Source organism: Eschrichtius robustus, chromosome 2 (genome assembly GCF_028021215.1).
Source record: "Eschrichtius robustus isolate mEscRob2 chromosome 2, mEscRob2.pri, whole genome shotgun sequence".
Lineage (NCBI taxonomy): Eukaryota > Metazoa > Chordata > Mammalia > Artiodactyla > Eschrichtiidae > Eschrichtius > Eschrichtius robustus.
This window is the reverse complement of record NC_090825.1, coordinates 177,276,869-177,298,488: the sequence shown is the minus strand read 5'-3', so window position 1 is coordinate 177,298,488 and position 21,620 is coordinate 177,276,869. Positions and strand designations below refer to the sequence as shown.

The following is a 21,620-nucleotide window of genomic DNA, read 5'->3' as shown; positions in this document are numbered from 1 at the left end:
CGGGGAGGTGGCGGGCCGCAGGTGTCTCGGCTTGCGGAGGTCACGCAGGGCCTGCTCTAGGCGGAGGCTCGGACGTGGGGGTTAGGACGGGAGATGGGATGCTGAGGTCACCTGGGCCTAGCTCGGCTTGCGGGGCGGCGCGCCGGCGTCTGGCCGGCTCCCGAGGGGTGGAGGGGGGCCTGAGCTTGGGGCGGCGGGCCGGGCCGCCAGCTCGGTTTCGGGGGCCGGGCAGGCCCACGCCGCTGCCAAGCCCGCCCGACTCGGGGGTCGCGCTCGGGTCCAGGGGGCGGGTCCCCAGACCTCGGCCGCCTCACCTGGCTCGCTCCCGTCGCCCGCTGGCTCCGCCGGCCCCGCCTCTCCCGGCGCCACGCCGCGCCCGCCTCCGCTGAGCGCAGCTACGCCGCGTCCGGCCGCGGCAGCCGCTGACGGAATCCCGGGCTCCCCGCTCCTTAATATGGCGTCGGTCGCGGCTCCGCGCCCTCCGGCGCCCTCCTCCGGGCGCGCTCCCGCGGCCGGCCCCGCCCCCGCGCTGCGTGCCGCCGCCCCGCCCCCGCGCGCCGGGGCCTCGGGTCCGCGTCCCGCCCCGCCCACTCCGCGCGGGTGTGCCTGCTCGCCGCGGGCATCTCGGGAGGACGTGACGTAGCCCGCGATTCGAATCAATACAGTAAGCGTGGCGCCACGGGTTGCCCAGGGCAACCGCGCGGGCACAGGATCCGCGGCCCGCGAAGGCGGCTACGTGGGAATCCGGGGGAGTGACTCCTCTCAGTTTAGAGCGTTGTTCTTAGCAGGGGACGGTCGCAGAAACAGGTACCCCTGGGCAGACCCACACCGCAGTGACGGTGTCACACCGCGTGATAAGCGCAGGTGAGACCCACAACAGGTGCATGTGAGGGTCGTGCAAACCCCACTGCCTACTGAAACACATTCACTCATTCAACGGGTTGGAAAAGAATTTCCAGACACAAGGCAGAATGTAAAAAAGAATTTATTGAAGGGTCGCTGCCAGAACAGCGGGCTGACTTTCTGATAGGGAGAGCTGACCCCGAGCATGGGTTACTTGTCTGTTTTTATAGCCAGGGAACAAAGGAACTTGCGAGTCATCTGCTGATTGGGTAGAGTATGCATACTTCCAGTGTGCAGAGTGGGGGAAGAACAGGACAAATACCCTTCCTTATATGGGACGTGAAAGGAGCAGGGCAGAATGGCTGGGAGGGCTCAAAGACGTAATGGTTGCTACGTGACAGAGTGATGAGTCCCGTAACTCTCTGTTCCGGCGATGTTGGCCTTCTGAGTTTATCTTTTCTTTGTCCTTGGAGCACCACATTTCTCCCTCTCTTTAAATAAGCAAATAAAACAGCAATCCTCCTTTAACATTGCACCTGTCCCACCTTGGATAGCAGTAAGGCTACAGCTCTCCTATTCTGTACAACCACTCCTGCTGGAGAATTTATTTGTTCTTGTAGAGTGTTAATTTGCGCTGCTAGGTTGACAATCTGTTGTGTGAGTTCGAGAGAGCTGTGGGGCAGTGAAAATAGAGTTTAAAATCCAGCTGAGCCTGTTCCTATCCCAATGATAATCCCTAGGACTGGTATTACAGTGAGGGCTGCCTGCTTTTGTTTATGTGATTGAGAGTATAAGGAAAGCAGGATACGGTCACTGATAAGGGTAAGGTTAGGAATAATGTATGCAAGGGTACAGGTCCCCATTCAGTTGGCTGGAAGGCATTAATAAACATTGGATCAGCAAAGGAAATAGGTGCTGACTTGTATGGTCTAAGCAGATGTCTAAAGTGATGTTGGGGGCTTCCCTGGTGGCACAGTGGTTGAGAATCTGCCTGCCAATGCAGGGGACACGGGTTCAAGCCCTGGTCTGGGAAGATCCCACATGCCGCGGAGCAGCTGGGCCCGTGAGCCACAATTACTGAGCCTGCGCGTCTGGAGCCTGTGCTCCGCAACAAGAGAGGCCACGATAGTGAGAGGCCCGCGCACCGCAATGAAGAGCGGTCCCCACTCGCCGCAACTAGAGAAAGCCCTCGCACAGAAACGAAGACCCAACACAGCCAAAAATAAATAAAAATAAATAAATTTTAAAAAAAGCATTGATTGCTAAAGTGATGTTGAAGTAGGGTTTCCCTAAATGAGTACGGGAATGTTCTATGCCCCCACAGGTGGTAGCTAAAGTCATTCCAGCTAAAGGGGAGAGGCAAGCAATCTTTGAGGAATGGGAAAAGTTATAAGTCCAGTTAAAAGAATAGTAGGGTTCCACCCTATGTCATAGTCCTCGGGTGTCTTGAGTTTTCTGTCGTCTTCTTGTTTAATATTACAGGGTTGGAATCAAAAATTGTGGTTCTGATAGGGACAACTTGGGGATGGGGTGGGGCAGATGGAGGTCCCAAAATAGCTAGCCTGTGTCCAATTGGTGGTAACATTGGGAGGTTTTGGGAAGTAAATGCTGTAGAAAGGGGAATCAAAATAGTAAGTATGGGGATAGTTTGTTTTGTCGTCAGTTACGAGGGAAACCCATGTTTGGGTACAGGAAAGGGTGAACGTATGATTACAGGCCTGGGAAATATTGAGGAATTTACCTACAGGGGGCCCTGGTCGAGAGAGAGAGGATACATATAGAGGAGCCGGTTGTGCCATAGAGACTGAGGAGAATATGGGCCCTTGAAAGTTATAGTGAGGCCTCTGATGTATGTGGTTGAGAAGTATATGGTCCACTGTAGGTTTTACTCTAGAATTGACGGCCCATCCTGGTCTATCGAAATATGAGGGGGATTCAAGTTGGGGAATCATAGGGATTCCTATGATGAAATAGGATTCAAGTTGGTTCCATTCATCTGGTGGAATGGGAATTGCCTTTAGGCCGTACTGACGGGAGACAGTGGTACACATCCAACAGTTTCTGTATGAACCCGGTGAAGACTGGTTGAGGAGTTTGAGGGCTTCCTGAACTGGTGGTAAATATGGGTGACGACTGTATGTATGCACAGGAATGGAAAAAGGGAGAAGAGTCAGAACGGTTTTTAGGAGGCTATGTTTAAGTATTGATAAAGTTGGTCCGGGGTATAATCTTGAAAGTCGCCTTGGAGGGTTTTGTCCCATGCTAACTGATACATGTACTGTCGTTGTTGGGTTGGGGTTAGATTCAATAGATGGGGGTTTTGGAGGTTTATATCTTGTAACAAGGAGCAATAAAAGCAGAGTGCTGAGGCAGAAATCCGAGGCCAATCGGAGGGAGACGATGGAAAGGTCAGACTGAGGAGTTGACTCATAGTGCACATTTAAATTAGGAGCGGATGGTGTGGGTGGAATTAGAGTTATACCACCTTTGGGATATTTGAGTTAAGACAAAAATACCAAGAGGCAGTTCCACAGGAGTAGAATAGAATAACCCATGGGAGGGAAAAAGCCCAGAAAAAGAAAAGGAGGGTGACAAGATTAAAAAATCAGGCTATCGAGGCTTGAGGGCTGGGGAGGCATCACCTGTCCTTTGAAGAGAAAGCGGAGGCTGTCCAAAGGCTCGCAACTATAGGAGGCATCTGGTGAATCACTGGTGGATTGAGGATTCTTGTCCTCTGGAGGAGGGGCTGCCTTTAGTCACGACATATGGATCCAAAGAGTAAAGCCTTGTATTTTGGCAGCTGTAGGGGTGGCCAGCGGGGCTTTGTATGGTCCTGTCCACACTGCTTCGAGTGGTCTCCATTCCTGTGGAAGGTTCTTAACATATACCCACTCGCCTGGATGTAAATGGGGAGCGGTTTCTGAGAAATTGGGATCTGGCTTAGGACTATTTTGGTCCTGGTATTCCCAGATATTCTTAAGAGTCAATCCTAACGTTGGGAGATACTGTACTAAATAGTGAGTCTCTGGATCGCCCAGGAGGTCTGTGCTTAAGAATGATCTTCCACAGATTTCATAAGGCCTGGCCTTTGGAGTGATCTGGACTCTTAAGAGAGCAATAGCAAGAAGGGTGACCCATGTCTGGTGTGTCTCTATTGCTAACTTAGATATTTCTTGAGGGCTTGATTGGCTCTTTCTACCTTGCCTGATGCCTGAGGGCGCCAAATGAAGATAATAACTGATTTGGAGGGCCTCGCTGATGCCTTGGGTCATACCTGAAATAAATGCAGGGCCATTATCCGATTGTAATGAGCGTGGCATTCCAAACCGAGGTACGATATGTTCCACGAGGGTAGTGGTAACCTCGGATGCTCTCAGTCTTAGTAGGGAAGGCCTCTACCCATCCCATGAAGGTATCTACCATGACTAGGAAATACCTGAAGCCTTTACAAGGGGGCATGTGGGTGAAATACATCTGCCAATCTTCTCCTGGTTGGCTCCCCTGCCTTTGGATTGGATGGAACAGCGGCGGGGGTGTTTATAGCCCCTTCTCGGTTTGCCCGGTGACAGACCGGACAGGCCTGGGATATAGATTGGAGGGTTGAGAGGATTCCTTTTCCTGTGAATATTGTCCCCACCAGTCTGAAGAGGGATTTGGCTCCTAAATGGGTAGCCTGCTGAAGGTGGTTTAGAATCTTCCATTGGGAGGCTTCTAGTAAAAGAAGTTTGGTGTCTGGGCTCTGTAGCTACCCTTCAGGGGTTAGAGTGAACCCACGGTTTTGTCCCTCTTTAAGTGCCGATGGTGAGTACTGTGGTGGTGAAGGGTCTAAACTTCGGATCAGGAGAACCTGTAGGACGTTTTGGGGGACCCTTTGGCTTCCCTATCTGCTATATTATTTCCTTTGGTTATGTCCAGCAGGTCCTTCTGGTGTGCCCTGCAGTGGATGATAGCTAATTCCTTAGGGGATTTTATGGCCTCTAATAGGTCCAGGATTTCTGGTCCATGTTTGATTGGGGTGTTATGTGTGGTCAGTAGGCCCTTTCCTTCCAAGTGGCCGCATGAGCATGGACTACATGGAAGGCGTATGCTGAGTCTGTGTAAATGTTAATTCGTAGTCCTTTTCCCAGTTGGAGCGCTCTAGCTAGTGCTATAAGCTCTGCTTTCTGGGCAGAGGTAGTTGCCCCATGGAGTGGGCCTGACTCTTACCACCTCTGTTAAACTGACTATTGCATATCCCGAAACCTTTCGACCTTCTCAAATGAAACGACTGCTGTCTGTACACCATTCTGCGTCTGGGTTGGGTAAAGGGGTGTCCTGTAGAGCTGCCCTAGCACTGTAGGCATGATCAACAACTTCTAAACAGGAATGTAGTAGAGGGGTGTTGGGATTTGGGCTGGGCAAGAGAGTGGCATGGTTTAGAGTGGTACAAGGCTTGACTGATATTTCTAACCCCTCTAAGAATAAAGCTTGATTTTTTCTTTCTTTTTTTTTTTTTTAAATTTTTGGCTGCGTTGGGTCTTCGTTGCTGCATGAGGGCTTTCTCTAGTTGTGGTGAGCGGGGGCTACTCTTCGTTGTGGTGCGCGGGCTTCTCATTACGGTGGCTTCTCTTGTTGTGGAGCGTGGGCTCTAGGCACGCAGGCTTCAGTAATTGTGGAGCACGGGCTCCACAGTTGTGGCTCGTGGGCTCTAGAGTGCAGGCTCAGTAGTTGTGGCGCACGGGCTTAGTTGCTCCATGGCATGTGGGATCTTCCCAGACCAGGGCTCGAACCCGTGTCCCCTGCAATGGCAGGCGGATTCTTAACCACTGCGCCACCAGGGAAGCCCCAGCTTGACATTTTTGGATTCTACTATCTGAAATTCAACGGAATGCCTTGGAATTAAGGACATCCATGACCTGGTGCGGAGTGTCAACAGTAAGCGGTTGTCCTGTTGTCGGTTTGGAGGCTTCTTCTGTTAGTAGTGCCGCAGCAGCTAATGCCCTTAGACAGGGAGACCATCCCTAAAGTGTCAACTCTAGGGTTTTAGATAGGTAGGCCACTGGGCATTAAGATGGTCCCAAGGATTGTGTCAACACTCCCAGAGCTACCCCCATTTTCTCATGAACAAAGAGAGAGAAGAGTTTTTTTAAGTCTGGTAAGCCTAGGGCCGGGGCATGACTAGGGTCTTCTTTATTTGTTTAAAGGCTGCCTCCATTTCAGGGATCCATTTAAGAGTGAGATCTTCTGGTCCTCTGAGAGCGTCATGAAGAGGCTTAATTAACAGGCCATAAGTAGGGATACAAATTCGGCAGAAGCCTGCCAACCTAAAAAGGTTCTAAGCTGTTGTTTAGTAGCTGCCATGGCCAATTAGGGCGTGGGCCTGCCGTTCTGGGGGACGGAGTGGGGAGTCCCCCGGTTTGGGGCGGGGAGCGATCGGAGCTCAACCTGCTAATTACAAAAGGATAGGGACGCTGACCGCGCGGGGAGGTGGCGGGCTGCAGGTGGCTTGGCTTGCGGAGGTCACGCAGGGCCTGCTCTAGGCGGAGGCTCGGACGTGGGGGTTAGGGCGGGAGATGGGATGCTGAGGTCACCCGGGCCTAGCTCGGCTTGCGGGGCGGCGCGCCGGCGTCTGGCCGGCGCCCGAGGGGTGGAGGGGGCCTGAGCTTGGGGGCGGCGGGCCGGGCCGCCAGCTCGGTTTCGGGGGCCGGGCAGGCCCGCCCGGCTCGGGGGTCGCGCTCGGATCCAAGTGGCGGGTCCCCAGACCTCGGCCGCCTCACCTGGCTCGCTCCCGTCGCCCGCTGACTCCGCCGACCCCGCCTCTCCCGGCGCCACGCCGCGCCCACCTCCGCTGAGCGAAGCTACGCCGCGTCCGGCCGCGGTCGCCGCTGACGGAATCCCGGGCTCCGCGCTCCTTAATATGGCGTCGGTCGCGACTCCGCGCCGTCCGGCGCCCTCCTCCGGGCGCGCTCCCGCGGCCGGCCACGCCCCCGCGCCGGCGCGCTGCGTGTGCCGACCCCGTCCCCCCTGCGTGCGGCTGCGCTTGCGCGCCTCAGGCGTCGCTGGAGGACGTGACGTAGCCCGAGATTCGAATCAATACAGGAAGCGTGGCGCCACGGGTTGCCCAGGGTAACCGCGCGGGAACAGGATCCGAGGCCCGCGGAGGCGGCTACGTGGGAATCTGGGGAGAGTGGCTCCTCTCAGTTTAGGGTGTCGTTCTTAGTAGGGGACGGTCGCAGAAACAGGTACTCCTGGGCAGATGCACACCGCAAGGATGTAGTCACACCGCGTGATAAGCGCAGGTGAAACCCACAACAGGTGCAGGTGAGAGTCGTGCAAACCCCACTGCCTACTGAAACACATTCACTCATTCATTCAACAACACGTATTGCGTTCCTATGAGTGCTCCTCCAGGCCCTCCAAGCAGGGAACAAAACAGATAAAAATCTCTGCTCAAAAAATGGGCAAAGGATCCAAACGGACATTTCTCCCAAGAAAATAATGGCCAATTCATGAGAAAATGGTCACCACCTTTAGTCCATGGAGAAATGCAAATCAAAACCACAGAGCTACCACTTTAGCCTTCTGGATGGCTGTGATTTTAAAAATAATAATAAAAATAAACACCCCATCACCCCAACCCAGGAAAATAAGTGTTGACAAAGACGTGGAACCCTCATACATTGCTGTGGGATTGTAAAATAGGGAAGCGACTATGGGAACACTGGCTGTTGCCCATAAAGTTATATGTAGAATTACCGGATAGCCCAGCTATTCCACTCCTACAATTGGAGATCTGTGTGAAAATTAGTAAACAGAAACCTCATTTAAAATGGAGCAGGGAGTTCCCTGGAGGTCCAGTGGTTAGGACTCGGAGCTTTCACTGCTGTGGCCTGGGTTTGATCCTTGGTCGGGGAACTAAGATCCTGCAAGACGCGCCTCACGGCCAAAAAAAAAAAAAAAAAAAGTGGAGTCAGGAAGCCAGAATGGGGCATTCTTAATTTCTACTGTAACTGAGCAGGACGCTATGGAGCCTTCCCGGAACAGACACACCACCCCCACCTCCATGTCCTCCGCCTGCCTCCTTTTTTGTTGTTGTTTTTAAATATTTATTTATTTGGCTGCGTTGGATCTTAGTTGCGGCATGCGGTGCGTGGGCTTCTCCAGTTGCAGCGTGCAGGCTTCTCTCTAGTTGTGGTGCGTGGGCTCTCTAGTTGTGGCATGAAGGCTTAGTTGCCCCGTGGTATGTGGGATCTTAGTTCCCCGACCAAGGATCGAACCCACGTCCCCTGCATTGGAAGGTGGATTCTTAACCACTGGACCACCAAGGAAGTCTCTGCCTGCCTCTTGTCTGTAGAAGGACTTTAGCCTTCTAGGCCTTCCCCAAGTTCAAAAGAGTAAATTTTATCAGAAGTGAGAAAATGCAGAAAGGAAGGAAAACAGTCAAGCAAGACAAAATAATAATATTTTAGCCATTAAACAAAGTCAAGGACTTTTAGTTCGTCCTCAAGGGCTACAGATGATATTCTGAGCCATGTCCTTCGAGCTGTTTTGCAGATACTGAAACCCCCACCAGGTGGAAGAAGTTAACTGCATGATGCCCACAAGCACATAGACCCCAGACCGGTTGGAATCAGAAGGCTGATGATGTTGACTCCCAGTTACCTCACCATCAACCAATCAGAAGAATGTCCATGAGCTGATCACACACCGCACAAACCCTCTCCCTTACCCTGTCTTTAAAAACCTTTCCCTCCTACACAGTTGGTGGGAATGTAAGTTGGTACAGCTCCTATGGAAAACAGTATGGAGGTTCCTCAGAAAACTAAAAATAGAATTACCATGTTATCCAGCAATCCCACTCCTGGGGATATACCTGGACAAAACTATAATTCAAAAAGATACATGCACTCCTATGTTCATAGCAACACTGTTCACAATAGCCAAAACGTGGAAACAACTTAAACTACAGTCTGAACCCCCAGTTTTTCTCCAATGGACTTTTTGTTTATAACAACCCATCAACAGCTGAATGGATAAAGAAGATGTGGTACAGACATACAATGGAATACTACCCAGCCGTAAAAAAAGAATGAAATAATGCCATTTGCAGCAACATGGTTGCAACTAGAGATTCTCATACCAAGTGAAGTAAGTCAGAAAGAGAAAGACAAATACCATATGATATCACTTATATGTGGAATCTAAAATATGGCACAAATGAACCTATCTACAAAACAGAAACTGACTCATAGACATAGAAAACAGATTTGTGGGGGGGGGGGGGAAGGAGAGTGATGGACTGGGAGTTTGGGGCTGGTAAAAACAAACTATTACATTTATAATGGATAAACATCAAGGTCCTAATGTATAGCACAGGGAACTATATTCAATATCCTGTGATAAACCATAATGGAAACGAATATAAAAAATGTATATATGTGTATAACTGAGCCACTTTGCTATACAGCAGAGATTGGCACAAGATTGTAAATCAACTATACTTCAATTAAAAAGCAAAACAAAACAAACAAACAAACAAACAAAAACCAAAACAAAACAAAAACACCTTTCCCTGAAAGGCTTTGGGGAGTTTGGGTCTCTTAAGTACTAGCTACCTGGACTCCTTGCTTGACCCTGCAATAAACGCTGCACTTTCTATACCACAACCTAGTGTCAATAGATTGGCTTTAGATCTATTGTCAATAGATCTGCAGGTTCAAGATTCCAAGTTCTCGGACATACACAGGCCCGGCTTTTGGGTGTGGCCTCCCATATCTGCTTCCTGCACCCCTGGGTCTATCTCCACTCACTCCCAGAGCATCATTGGGCCCGATCACACCTGGCACGCTGCCCCAAAGCCTTCCAGAGTCAACACAGCGCCCAGGGTAGTCCTGTGTGGACATTAGTGTGAGCCACCAAACGTGGTCCAGATGGCGGCCCTGTGAGCCAGGCAGGTCGACTGTAAAGCCAGTTCTCTGCGTCAGCTTTCCAACACACAGAAAGACAATAGAAAAGTAACACACTACTATGTATAAGCTAGATAGCCATCAAGGACCTACTGTAGAGCACAGGGAACTCTACTCAATATACTTCAAAAAAAAAATTTATTTTATTATTTATTTATTTAGGCTGTGCCAGGTCTTAGTTATGGCACGTGGGATCTTTAGTTGCGGCATGCGGGATCTATTCCCTGACCAGGGGTCGAACCCGGGCCCCCTGCATTGGGAGTGTGGAGTCTTAACCACTGGACCACCAGGTAAGTCCCTCTACTCAATATTCTGTGATAACCTATATGAGAAAAGAACCTAAAAAAGAATGGAAATAGGTATATGTATAACTGAACCTCTATGCTGAACACCTGAAACTAACATTGTAAACCAACTATACCCCAATAAAATTTAAAAAAAGAAAAGAAAAGTAACAATAATCGGGATGTCGGCTCCATGAGGCCAGAGACGGTCTGTTCGTTTTCTGCCCTCTGTCCCAGGACAGCGCCTGCCACACAGCAGATAATAAATATTTGCAAAATGAATAACTGAATGTTTAAACCAGCAGTTGGCCTATCAAAGTGACTTATTTGCTGTGCGTGGCATGTTGATGTTTTTCATTAATCGCCCTCATGTTTTAAAGGAGAGATCGCATGTAAAATCAATTGCTGCCTGGCTTCCCTTAAAAATGGAACATCTAGGGAACTTCCCTGGTGGTCCAGTGGTTGGGACTCCATGCTCGCAATGCAGGGAGCTCGGGTTCAATCCCTGGTCAGGGAACTAGGATCCCACATGCCACGCGGTGCGACCAAAAAATAAATAAAGATTTAAAATTAAAAAAAAAAAAAGGAACATCCGGCCACAAAGGGCAATGACTGGCTGGAGAGGGGTGGCAGCCACCCATAGAAGGAGCCTGGGTGCCCCAGGCCCCCGTTATGTTTGATTCACCCCCTTATGCTTCCTGCCTGACCCAGAAAGCAGGAGATGGCTGAGAACAGGACCCTGAGTAGCCAGGCGAATTCTGTCCCCTGATCAAAGTGACCACCTTGTGAAGGCCCCTGAAGGGGCTGCTGTCACATCCCTAACAAATGTCAAAATAAAATAGTACAGTAAAAAAAAATTCAAGCAGCACAGGGAGGTATAAGATTTAAAGTAAGTACTCTGGGTAAATTGTTGGCCATTTTTCAAAAATTTTACCCATATGTAATTTACATCTCTAAATCCATTTATGTAAATGAGATCACATCATTGATGCTGTGCCTTGCTCTCTTCACTTTTTGGAAGTACATCTTGGGCCAGTTTTCATTCAACGTGGGTAGATCTTCCCATCCTTTTGTAGGTCTCAAACCCATGTCCCCTGCATTGGCAGGCAGATTCTTAACCACTGAGCCACCAGGGAAGCCCTTTTTTGCCATTTTAAATAATGTGACAATGAATACTTCTTTTTTCACTTTTCTTTACACTAGCGTCAGCGAAATTCCTCAAAATGGATTTGCAGACTCAAAGGTTCCACATTTAAAAGTTAAGACACTTGTCAAATGTTTAACTTTGAAATGTTTAAACACTGAGAATAGAAGTAGCTCTCCTTTTCCCTGCCACCTATTTTTCCAACAGTTTATTGAGGAAACTTTCAGATGTACAGAAAAGTTGAAAGAATTTTACAGTGCACTGTCATATGCCCACCGTCCACTTTCTCCAATGAACATTTTACTATATTTGCCCTATTATGTATTTATCCATCCTTTTATCCATCCATCAATATATCTCACTTTTTATGCATCTCCAAATAAGTCACACACTTCACATCCATTAGGATGGCTACTATCAAAACAGAAAATAACAAGTGCTGGTGACAATGTGGAGGAATTGGAATCCTTGAATGTTGCTGCTGAGAATGTAAAGTGGTGCAGCGGCTGTGGACAAAGTTCAGCAGTTCCTCAAAAAGTGAAACATAGAACTACCATATGATCCAGAAATTCCACTCCTGGGTATATGCCCAAAAGATTTGAAAATAGGGAATCAAAGAGGTACTTGTACACCAATGTTCAGAGCAGCATTATTTAAAATAGCCAAAAGGTGGAGACAATCCAAATGTCCATTGATGGATGAACAGATAAACAAAATGTGGTCCATGCATGCAATAGGAAGGAAATTAAAAAGGAAGGAAATTGTGATTCACGCTACAGCGTGGATGAACCCTGAGGGTAACTATGCTCAGTAAAATAAGCCAGACACAAAAGGACAAATATTGTTCGATCCCACTTTCTAAGCTTCCTAGAGTAGTCAAAATCAGAGACAGAAAATATAATAGAGGTTACCAGGGCCTGAGGCCACTGTGAATAATGCTTTGATGAACATGGATGTACAGTTATCTGAGTCCCTGCTTTCATTTCTCTTGGGTGTAACTAGGAGTGGAATTGCTGGATCATATGGTAGTTCTATGTTTAACTTTTGGAGGCACCGCTATATTCTTTTGACACAATCGCTTACAAGCTCTCTTTTTTCTGGCTGGTGGCAGCCAGTGGTGGCTTGGACCTTCATGGGGGCGGTAGATGAGCAAAGTGCCTGAATTACGACTCTATTTCAGAGGTAGAGTTAACAGGACCCTGGATGTCTAGGATGGGGAGGCTAATGGTTCATGGTTGCTCCATCCTTCCTACGTGTCAAAAACCTTGTACTCAGCCTTAACAGAACTCGGTCTTCCAAATGCCATATCCAATCCAGCCACAAATCCTGTTTGCTCCACCTTCAGAATTAATCCAGAATCTGAATACTTCTCTCTCCCTTCACCGTCCCTCCTGTGTTCTACTCACCAGCCTGAATGATCCTGTTAACAGTCAGAGCATGCCATTTCCCTGATTACGACACTCCAGTGGTTTCTCATTTTGTCAGAGTAAAGCCAAGTCCTTCCTAAAACTGCCCACCCCATACACGCACCAACGTGACTATTTTTTTCCTCCTTAGCCTGTCACCACCTAATATGTATTTTTACTTATCCTATTACTGTTTGTGTCCTTCAGACAACCAGACTGTGAGGTTGATAAGGGTAAGGGCTGCAGGCCGTCTTGTCCTCAGCGCCCATAAACTATTTGTTAAATGAATGAATAAACGAACGACTGGGTCAAGTCCTTTTTTTCATCCCTCCCAATCTCGCGTCTAGCCACACGACTCCATTGGCCGCGCCCCTGAAACTTGGCCGCGCCCCCAGGGACACTACGCATGCTCTATCGCTAGCCGGCCCCACCTCCGGGCTGAATCGGCACAAACCATTTCCACTCGTCGTACTGGCTGGGGAGGCCGGAGAAAATCTCTTGCAGGGAAAGGATGGAAGTTGCCCTTCCCTTTCCCTGAGAAATGCCCTTAGACTCCGCCTGATATGTGAGTGTGAGCTATGGCACCGGTGCTAACTCGCGCTTCCGGGCCTCCTCACGCTGCGGAGTCTTTGACTAGATTTCCCCCTCGGTGCTGCGTTGGTACCGTCCGGCCCTGTCACGTGGGCGTCAGGATGGCGGCCCCCAAAGCGCTTTAGGTGCGTTGCGGGTGGTGGTAGCGGCGGGAGCGGGCAGGTCCGGTAGGTCCTCTGATCCGGGAGCTCGCTGGGGCGTTTCGGCGGCGGGGGGAACGTGGAGGACGCCTCGTTGTGGGTCCCGGCTCTGGGATTCTTTGGCTGGGAGTGTCGAAGGGCTTTCTTCTGACAGGTCCCGGCGAGCTCTTCCCCACGAATACTGGAGACTCTGCCCCCGGGAATCTCTTCACTAAAGAGTCAGCACGTGGGGCGGGGGTCCCATGTTGGGCAACCCCTTTATTGGGGTTCTGGGAGAACCAACCTGTGAGGGATCCAGTACTGGGGGATCCATATAAACAGAGCTAGAGACACCCAGTTCCTGGGAGTCTCTTCCAAGGAGATTTGGGGAGCTGGTTGTCGCTGGGGGATCCTGCGAGCAGCCCCGAGGTATGCCGTGTCGGGGCGACCCCTCTCTGAGGGGCGCGTCTAGTTATCGGAGATCTTTTTGTTAGGAATTCTTGGTTTAGAGAATTCTCAAGGGGGCGGATTTCCAGTATCCAGAACGTCTCTTACTCCATCCCTTGCTAATTCTACGTGTCTGTCTCTAAGACACACCTTCGCAGGGGTGAGCGGATTCCCAGATTCTGCCTTGGTTGGGGGCTGATCCCCTCAACCCCATGTCCATACCCCTGTCCCCCTTCCCACTGAAAAATGGGCCTAAAATATGAGTAGCAGGCTTCCAGGTGTACCCCCTTACTTGGCTTCCTCCGTATAGAGGTGGGTGTTGGGCTCCCTGTGGAGATTTTTCTTAAAATAAATTTATTTATTTGTTTTTGGCTGCGTTGGGTCTTCGTTGCTGCGCGCAGGCTTTCTCTAGTTGCGGCGAGCGGGGGCTACTCTTCGTTGCGGTGCGCAGGCTTCTCTTGTTGAAGAGAACAGGCTCTAGGCGTGCGGGCTTCAGTAGTTGTGGCTCGCGGGCTCTAAAGAGCAGGCTCAGTAGTTGTGGCGCATAGACTTAGTTGCTCCGCGGCATGTGGGATCTTCCCGGACCAGGGCTCGAACCCGTGTCCCCTGCATTGGCAGGCGGATTCTTAACCACTGCGCCACCAGGGAAGGGAAGGCCCCCCTCTGTGGAAATATTTAATACCAGCTCTGGTTTATCAAGTGCCTACTAAGTACCAGCAGTGGGTACTAAGTGCTCTGTGAGCATCATTCCATTCACAGCAACTCTGTGATGTCCATGTGCCCCTTACGCCCATTTTACAGATGATACAGATTTATACTGTGTATAAACCACTCAGTACCGTGCCTGGCAGGCAGTGGATGCTCAATTCATTCAACAACACTTATTGAGTGCCTGCTGCCATAGCGACAGACACTGCGCTGGCCTTGGGGATACAACAGCGAACAAAATAGTGTGTGTCTCTCCTTTGTGTCTTGAGGGAGGCCCTGCACAGACCGGGATTCAGGAGTCCTGGGCGCTGTCTGCACTTGACTTGCTGTGTGACCCCAGACAGGTCACAGCTCATCTGTGTAGAAGAAAGAGTTGGGTCTCGATGGTCCATAATGCCTTGCCAGCTTGCTCACCCCTGGCTTCTGTGGTTTCTGGTGACCACTCTTTTGCATGTCACCTCCTTTGATGGTCACCTGTGAGCAGGCAGCTGCACTTCCCCCATTATACCTGCTCAGCCCTACTGACGCCTCTGGGAGCTACAGCCTGCTTGTCAGGTTCACAAAGCATGTCATTGGTCTGGAGGATGGAGCCCAGCCTTAGCTGTGTCCTTTAATCTTAATCCATCTATTCAACATGGCGTTTGTGGTTTAGAGCTTGACTCGGGAGCCCAGCTGCCTGGATTTATAACTCTTCAGCGGTTCCTAAGCAAGTGATTCACCTCTTTGTGCTTGTGTGTCCTCTCCAGTAAAACGGTGACAATCATGGTGCTTGTCTCAAAGGGTTATGGCGAGGATGGAATGAGTTCAGGAATGTAAAGGGCTTAGAAGAGATGTGTGGCACATAGCACATCCTATGTAAATGTCAGTTGCTGTTATTATTATGGTCATTGTTCTTACTGAGGAGTTGTGGGCTGGGAGTACAGCAGTGACTAAGAGAGACTCAGTCCCTGCCTTCAGAGTTCTCATACGAGGGTTAAGACCAACCATAAGCAGCTAAACCGAAATATCAAATATGATATCTCGTGGTGGTAATTGCTTCGAAGAAAGATAAAGCAGAACAAGACCGGGATCAGGGAAGGCTTCCCCTGTGGCATTTGCGACCCAAGGAAATGAGAGAGTGAGCATGGGGGCATTTGGGGAAGAGTGTTCCTGAGGGCGGGAATAGCCCGTGCAGAGACCCTGGGGCAGGACCGTGCCTGGTGTGTTGGAGGAACAGTGGGGAAGCCTGGTTGGTGGAGCAGAGTGAGTGAGGGGGAGAGAGGGAGGAGGGGAGAGTGGGGAGGTGATGGGGGCAGGTTGTGCAGGGCCATTGGGACAGTTAAGGAGTTTGGAGTCTTGAGGCCCATAGGAGGATTTTGTGAGGGAGTCACAGGGTCCAGTTTATATACTGAAAGGATTCTTGTATCAGTTACCTGTGCTTTGTAACAAATTACCCCATACTTAGTAGCTTTAAAGAATAGTAAACACTACTTCCCACAGCTTCTGTGGGCCAGGGATCTGGACCAGGTTTAGCCAGGTGGTTGTGGCTCTCATCTCTTGTGACGTTGCAGTGCAGACACTGGCTGGGGCTGCATCATCTGAAGGCTGGAGAAGCTGCTCTCAAACCGCTGCTCTCACCTGGCTGTTGGTGGGAGGCCTCGTTCCCCACCACGTGGGCCCCTACATACGGCTGGTTGAGCCTCCTCACAGTATGGCTGCTGGCTTCCGCTAGAGCCAGCAAGGAGGAAGCCACAGTGTCTCTTATGACCCTCAGAAGTCACACTGCCATTTCTCCCATATCCTGTTATTCACCCAGGTCAGCCCTATTTGGTGTGGGAGGGGGCCACACAGGGCACGGATACCAGGAGGTGGGGGGTCATTGAGGGTCATCTTGGGGACCAGCTACCACATTCCCTCTGGCTGCTGTGTAGAGAGCAGACCAGCAGAGGTCATTGCCAGTGGACAGTAAGTCCCCTACATACAGACCTTCAAGTTGCGAACTTTCAAAGACGTGGATGTGCGTTCACATGTCCAGTAAGTTAGTTCATGTGTCTGGCGTACCTTGTCACGTGTGTGCATCCTCTACAAGTGGTTGTGCTTTTGTGTACTTTACTGTACAGTACTGTGTAGAGTACAGTAGTACAGTATCTTTATTTCAAGCCCAGGATGTCCGGAAGCAAGCGTAAAAGCAGCGGTGATGTAGCTGGTACTGCTAAGAACCGCCAAGCAATAACAATGGAAACAAAAGTGAAAATAATTGAGAGACTGGGGTCAGGCAAAAAGATGGTAGACGTCACTCGTTCTTATAACGTGAATCGTTCAGCCATCGGAACAATTCTAAAGAACAAGGACAAGATCATGGAACGTGTGAAATCTGCTGTACCAATGATGTCGAAGATAATACCAAAGAAGCGTGGAAAAGTGATGGAGGAGATAGAGAAACTTCTCAATTTCCTTTATTTTTTTGTGGGTTTTTTTTTTTTATGTATTATCTGTGTGAAAAGTATTATAAACCTATTACAGTACTCTATAGCCGATTGTGTTAGTTGGGTACCTAGGCTAACTTTGTTGGACTTATGAACAAATTGGACTTACAGAAGCGCTCTTGGAATGGGAACTCGTTTGTATGTAGGGGACTTACTGTATAGGCCAGAGGCTCAGAGAGGGAAAGTACCTTAGGGAAGGCCACACAGCAAGTAGGCAGGGCCGGAGCCGGGCTTTGAACCCAGATGCCCAGGCTGGTCAGCAGTTAGGAAACCACCCCCACCCCCGAGGTCCTAACTCTGAAACGAACAAGTCAGCGAGCGGCGAAGGGCGCCTCTCACCTGGCCTCTTGGTTTTCTGCCGCAGGTTCTCAAGCCCACGAGTCCCCTGGTTTAGCCCAAGCCCAGCGGCGGCGCCATGGTGACGGAGCAGGAGGTGGAGGGCGTGGGGCAGACGCTGGTGGACCCCCAGAAGCCCCTGCAGGCCCGCTTCCGGGCCTTGTTCACACTGCGCGGGCTCGGGGGTCCAGCAGCCATCTCCTGGATCAGCCGGGCCTTCAGTGACGACTCGGCCCTGCTCAAGCACGAGCTGGCCTACTGCCTGGGCCAGATGCAGGACTCGCGGGCCATCCCCGTGCTGGTGGCCGTGCTGCGTGACACCCGCCAGGAGCCTATGGTGCGCCACGAGGCAGGTGAGCGGCGGGTGAGGGTGCGGGCTATACCAGGCTGGCTCTGGAAGGGGTGGGCGATAAATATCTTCCCACGGTCTCTGTCCCGGGTCTCAACTCTGCCACTGCAGCATAAGCGCCACCCTGAACCCCAGTCAACAGATGGGCGTGTGGCCGCCAGCCAGTCCAACTTTATGGGCCCTGAGATTTGAATCTCACATCACTTTTACGCGTCATAGAATGTGATCCTTTTGATTTTGATTTTTTCTTTTTTTCTTTCTTTTTTTTTTTTTTTTTAAATGGCTCACGGGCTTAGTTGCTCCGTGGCATGTGGGATCTTCCCAGACCAGGGATCGAACCCGTGTCCCCTGCATTGGCAGGCAGATTCTTAACCACTGCACCACCAGGCAAGTCCCCTTTAGATTTTTAAAAAACCATTTAAAAACGGAAAGACCATTCTTCGCTCATACAAAGACATATGGTGTCTTTGGATGGTGGCCATGGATAGTCAACTCCTGAGGTCACTCATTCAGTTCATTCACCGGACATGTTTATGGACTGCCTGCTGTGGGCCAGGCCCTGTTCTCACAAGGGACTCAGACGGCAAACAAGATGGAATAGGAACATCCCTGGCGGGTCTGTGCAGCCGAGGCTGCGTTTATATTGATATATCCAGCGAGCTCATAGCCAGCAGGGCGCATTGTTGCCATTTGATTGTTTTTGGGCCTTTTTAATATTCCCCACGATAATCTCCAGCTATGCCAGGCTGCCCTGGGGACCTCTCAAGATCGCAATCACTGATCCTGTTGGAGCTCTCCTTACAAAGAATGTTCGACCCCAAACCTCTCTTGTCCCATAAGCGCTGTTCGTTTGAGTGTGTGATTTTGTAGAACACCCAATCGTGTTATGGTGGAAACACTTATGTAAGTGCTAAGGAGGAAAATAAAGCAAGGGGTGGGATGGGGGTGCTGGAGGTGTTGCCTTTTTTTTTTTTGGCCTCACCACGGGGCATGTGGGATCCTAGTTCCCCGACCAGGGATTGAACCCGCACCCCCTGCATTTGACGCGCAGAGTCTTAACCAATGGACCACAAGGGAAGTCCGGTGTTGCCATTTTTAATTGGTGGTTACCAATTAAAAGACCCGAGTGAAGTAAGGGAGTTATCTAGGTAGATGTCTGGGGAAAGGTGCTCCAGGTAGCGGGCACAGCCTTTGCGAAGGCCCTGAGGCAGGATGGTGCTGGTCTGCTGACCCTCCTTGCCCACACTGCAACTTAAAAACCTCCTCCAGGTTTTCAGGGCTCCCCTTGATGGGCTCGACTCAGCCAGCTGTTCTTGGCTCCTTGCCACCCGTGTCCCCAAGTTGTAATGACACGCTTGTCTGTGTCTCCCCTCTAGGCCATGAGCTCTGGGGGTGCGGGCCGGGGCGGGGTCCGAGTCTGGTTCCAGCAAAGCCTGATTTCTGGGGAAGGGACTCTAATTGGCACAGCTTCAGGGCTGGACCGGCTCCAGCTCCAAACCTCAGTGGCTGGAGCGGCCTGCAGGATACAGGCAGAGCGATGGGGAGGGGGATCACGGAGGAGGCGTTGGTGCTGGTTAGCGCCTCTCCACCCGCTGAGGCATTCAGGGCGTTTTCCAGCCAACCAACATGAGCTCTCTGCCCCGTTCTTCTCAGGGGAGGCCCTGGGGGCCATTGGGAACCCAGAGGTGCTGGAGATCCTGAAGCAGTACTCCACCGACCCTGTCATCGAGGTAACGCAGCCCCTCCCCCACACCCCCTCAGACCCTGTGCCTGGTTGCCAGGGTAACCACCTGGCCCAGGGATGCCAAGAGAGGACCACTGCCCCACTGGGTAAAGCTGAACTCTTGATTCACATGTAACACCTACCCTGGTCGGCCGGCCCCGTCCCCCTCTCCCCTCTCCCCTCTCCCGGACTCCCACCGGCAGTCCCTGCACCTGTGGGAGATCCCCCAACCCACCCACTTCTCCACCTCTGCCGCCCGGGGCCACCCAGCCTCGTCCAGGGTCTCCCTGCTGCCTTCCTCCTTCCTTCTTTTTTCTTTAAATAACAGTTTTATTGAGATATGTCACATACCATAACATCCACCTTTTGAAAATATACACTTGGGTGGTTTTTAGTACATCCACAGAGTTGTACAGCCATCGCCACTATCTAATTCCAGAACATTCCATCCCCCCCAAAAGGAAACCCCACCCCCATCAGCAGTCACTCCCCACCCCCTTCCCGGCCCCTGACAACCATGAACCCACTCTCTGTGTCTATGGATCTGCCTGTTCTGGACATTTCCCATCAATGGAATCACACACCGTGGGTCCTTCTGTGTCTGGCTTCTCTCACTGAGCATCGTGTTCTCAGGGTCCATCCACGTGGTGGCGAGTGTCGGCTTCTCTCCTTTTCCTGGCTGAGTGATGTTCCCGTGTGTGGTGGGACCACATTTGTTTATCCATCATCTGTTAACCTACTCTGTGCCTAAAGACTCACGGTTTGTCATCACCTTTAGGACAAAATCCCAAGCCCGCAGGCCCCAAGTAGTCTGGCCCATCCACCTCAGGTCACCTCTGTTGTTGGCTCTTCCCTGAGGGGTCTGGCACGTCCTGCCTCGGGGCCTTTGCACTGGCTGATTCCACCTGACACCTCTCTCACTGGTTCTGATGTCACCTTCGAGCTAGCCCCTCCTGGCCCTCTGCCCCTGGTCACTCTCTAATCACAGCAGCCCCTGCTGGTTTGTCTCCAGTCTGGAAGGATCAGTTGGTCCTGTGTCTGTTGGCTCCACCCCTGCTAAACCGGGAGCCCTGGGGGCTGGGGGAGGGCCTGGCACATCCACCCCGCTGTCCCCGCAGGTGGCAGAGACGTGCCAGCTGGCCGTCCGGCGGCTGGAGTGGCTGCAGCAGCACAGCGGGGAGCCGGTGGCTCAGGGGCCCTACCGCTCCGTGGATCCGGCCCCGTCCGCCGAGGAATGCGACGTGGCGCGGCTGCGGGGGGCGCTGCTGGATGAGGCCCGGCCGCTCTTCGACCGATACCGAGCCATGTTCGCCCTGCGCGACGCTGGCGGGGAGGAGGCTGCCCTGGCGCTGGCCGAGGGTGAGGAGGGGCCCCGGGGGGCAGGGTCGGGGCCCCTTGGGGAGGCCCAGTGGCCACATCTGTCATACGGGGCAGCCCAGCGTCCCAGGGCACTTGCATCCTGGGGCAGGTACTCCTCTTATTACCCCCTCTTCTCTGTGGAGGAAGCCTAGGCCCAGAGAGGCAGAGATACTTGCCCAAGATCACACGGTGGTCCGAGCAGCAGAGTTGGGATTTGATCCCCAGAGGCCCTGTTTTTTTGGTTTTTGTTTTTGTTTTTAAAATTTTTTTTGGCCACGCCGCGAGGCATGCGGGATCTTAGTTCCCCGACTAGGGATCGAACCTGCACCCCCTGCATTGGAAGCACAGAGTCTTAACCACTGGCCCACCAGGGAATTCCCCAGAGGCCCTGTCATCATTTACTTGTGTCATTTTCATCCCAGCTCTGCAGGGAGCCCCGTGCAAGCCTGCGGGGCTGTGGTTCCCCCTCCTGAAAAGGAGGGGGGGGACTCAGGGAATCCTGGGGTCCCCTGGCACCCCCCCCCCCATGCCTGAGGTGGTCTGCTTCTGGTCCACAGAGCACTCAGAGCCCCCTCTGCCCTCCTGGAGCTTCCTGTCTGGCAGAGGAGATGCCCGGCCATCACCATGACCCGGGACCCAGGGGATGCTGGGTGGGAGCACAGAGCGGGTGGGTGGTGGGTTTGTCCTGGGTAATGCTCGGAGCAGGGGCTGCACAGTCTGGCGGGCCTGCTTCAAACCAGCTCTGCCTGAGAAGTGGCACCTGATCACAGGCAGGTCGCTCCCAGGTCCGGCCGCGGGTCTCCATCAGGAGAAGTGTGGCCTGTCTGGCTGTGGTGGGGTGAAAGGCCCGGGACTCCCAGTGTCACTGATAAGACTCTATCGTGTGTGGAGTCGTGTGGGA

At 51.7% G+C, this 21,620-nt stretch overlaps 2 protein-coding genes across 9 annotated transcripts in view; one reads left to right on the top strand and one right to left on the bottom strand.

The window, feature by feature from the left end:
* FZR1 (fizzy and cell division cycle 20 related 1) overlaps positions 1–6,747 on the bottom strand; it is a 30,186-nt gene extending 23,439 nt beyond the window's left edge. Inside the window, exon 1 of one of the 3 annotated variants that reach the window (XM_068537298.1) lies at positions 6,600–6,747. The gene's annotated coding sequence lies outside the window, so the exon portion shown is untranslated. Of the gene's footprint in view, positions 1–314; positions 485–6,599 lie in introns of those variants that run through there. The other 2 variants (XM_068537297.1, XM_068537299.1) reach the window with 2 other exon arrangements.
* DOHH (deoxyhypusine hydroxylase) overlaps positions 1–21,620 on the top strand; it is a 98,260-nt gene that overhangs the window by 75,759 nt on the left and 881 nt on the right. Inside the window, exons 1-4 of one of the 6 annotated variants that reach the window (XM_068535047.1) lie at positions 13,127–13,187; positions 17,317–17,641; positions 19,291–19,367; positions 20,479–20,719. In XM_068535047.1, the coding sequence (XP_068391148.1) occupies positions 17,368–17,641; positions 19,291–19,367; positions 20,479–20,719 (592 nt within the window). In that variant the 5' untranslated portion in view covers positions 13,127–13,187; positions 17,317–17,367. Of the gene's footprint in view, positions 1–13,126; positions 13,188–13,269; positions 13,381–16,261; positions 16,283–17,316; positions 17,642–19,290; positions 19,368–20,478; positions 20,720–21,620 lie in introns of those variants that run through there. The other 5 variants (XM_068535045.1, XM_068535044.1, XM_068535046.1 and 2 more) reach the window with 5 other exon arrangements.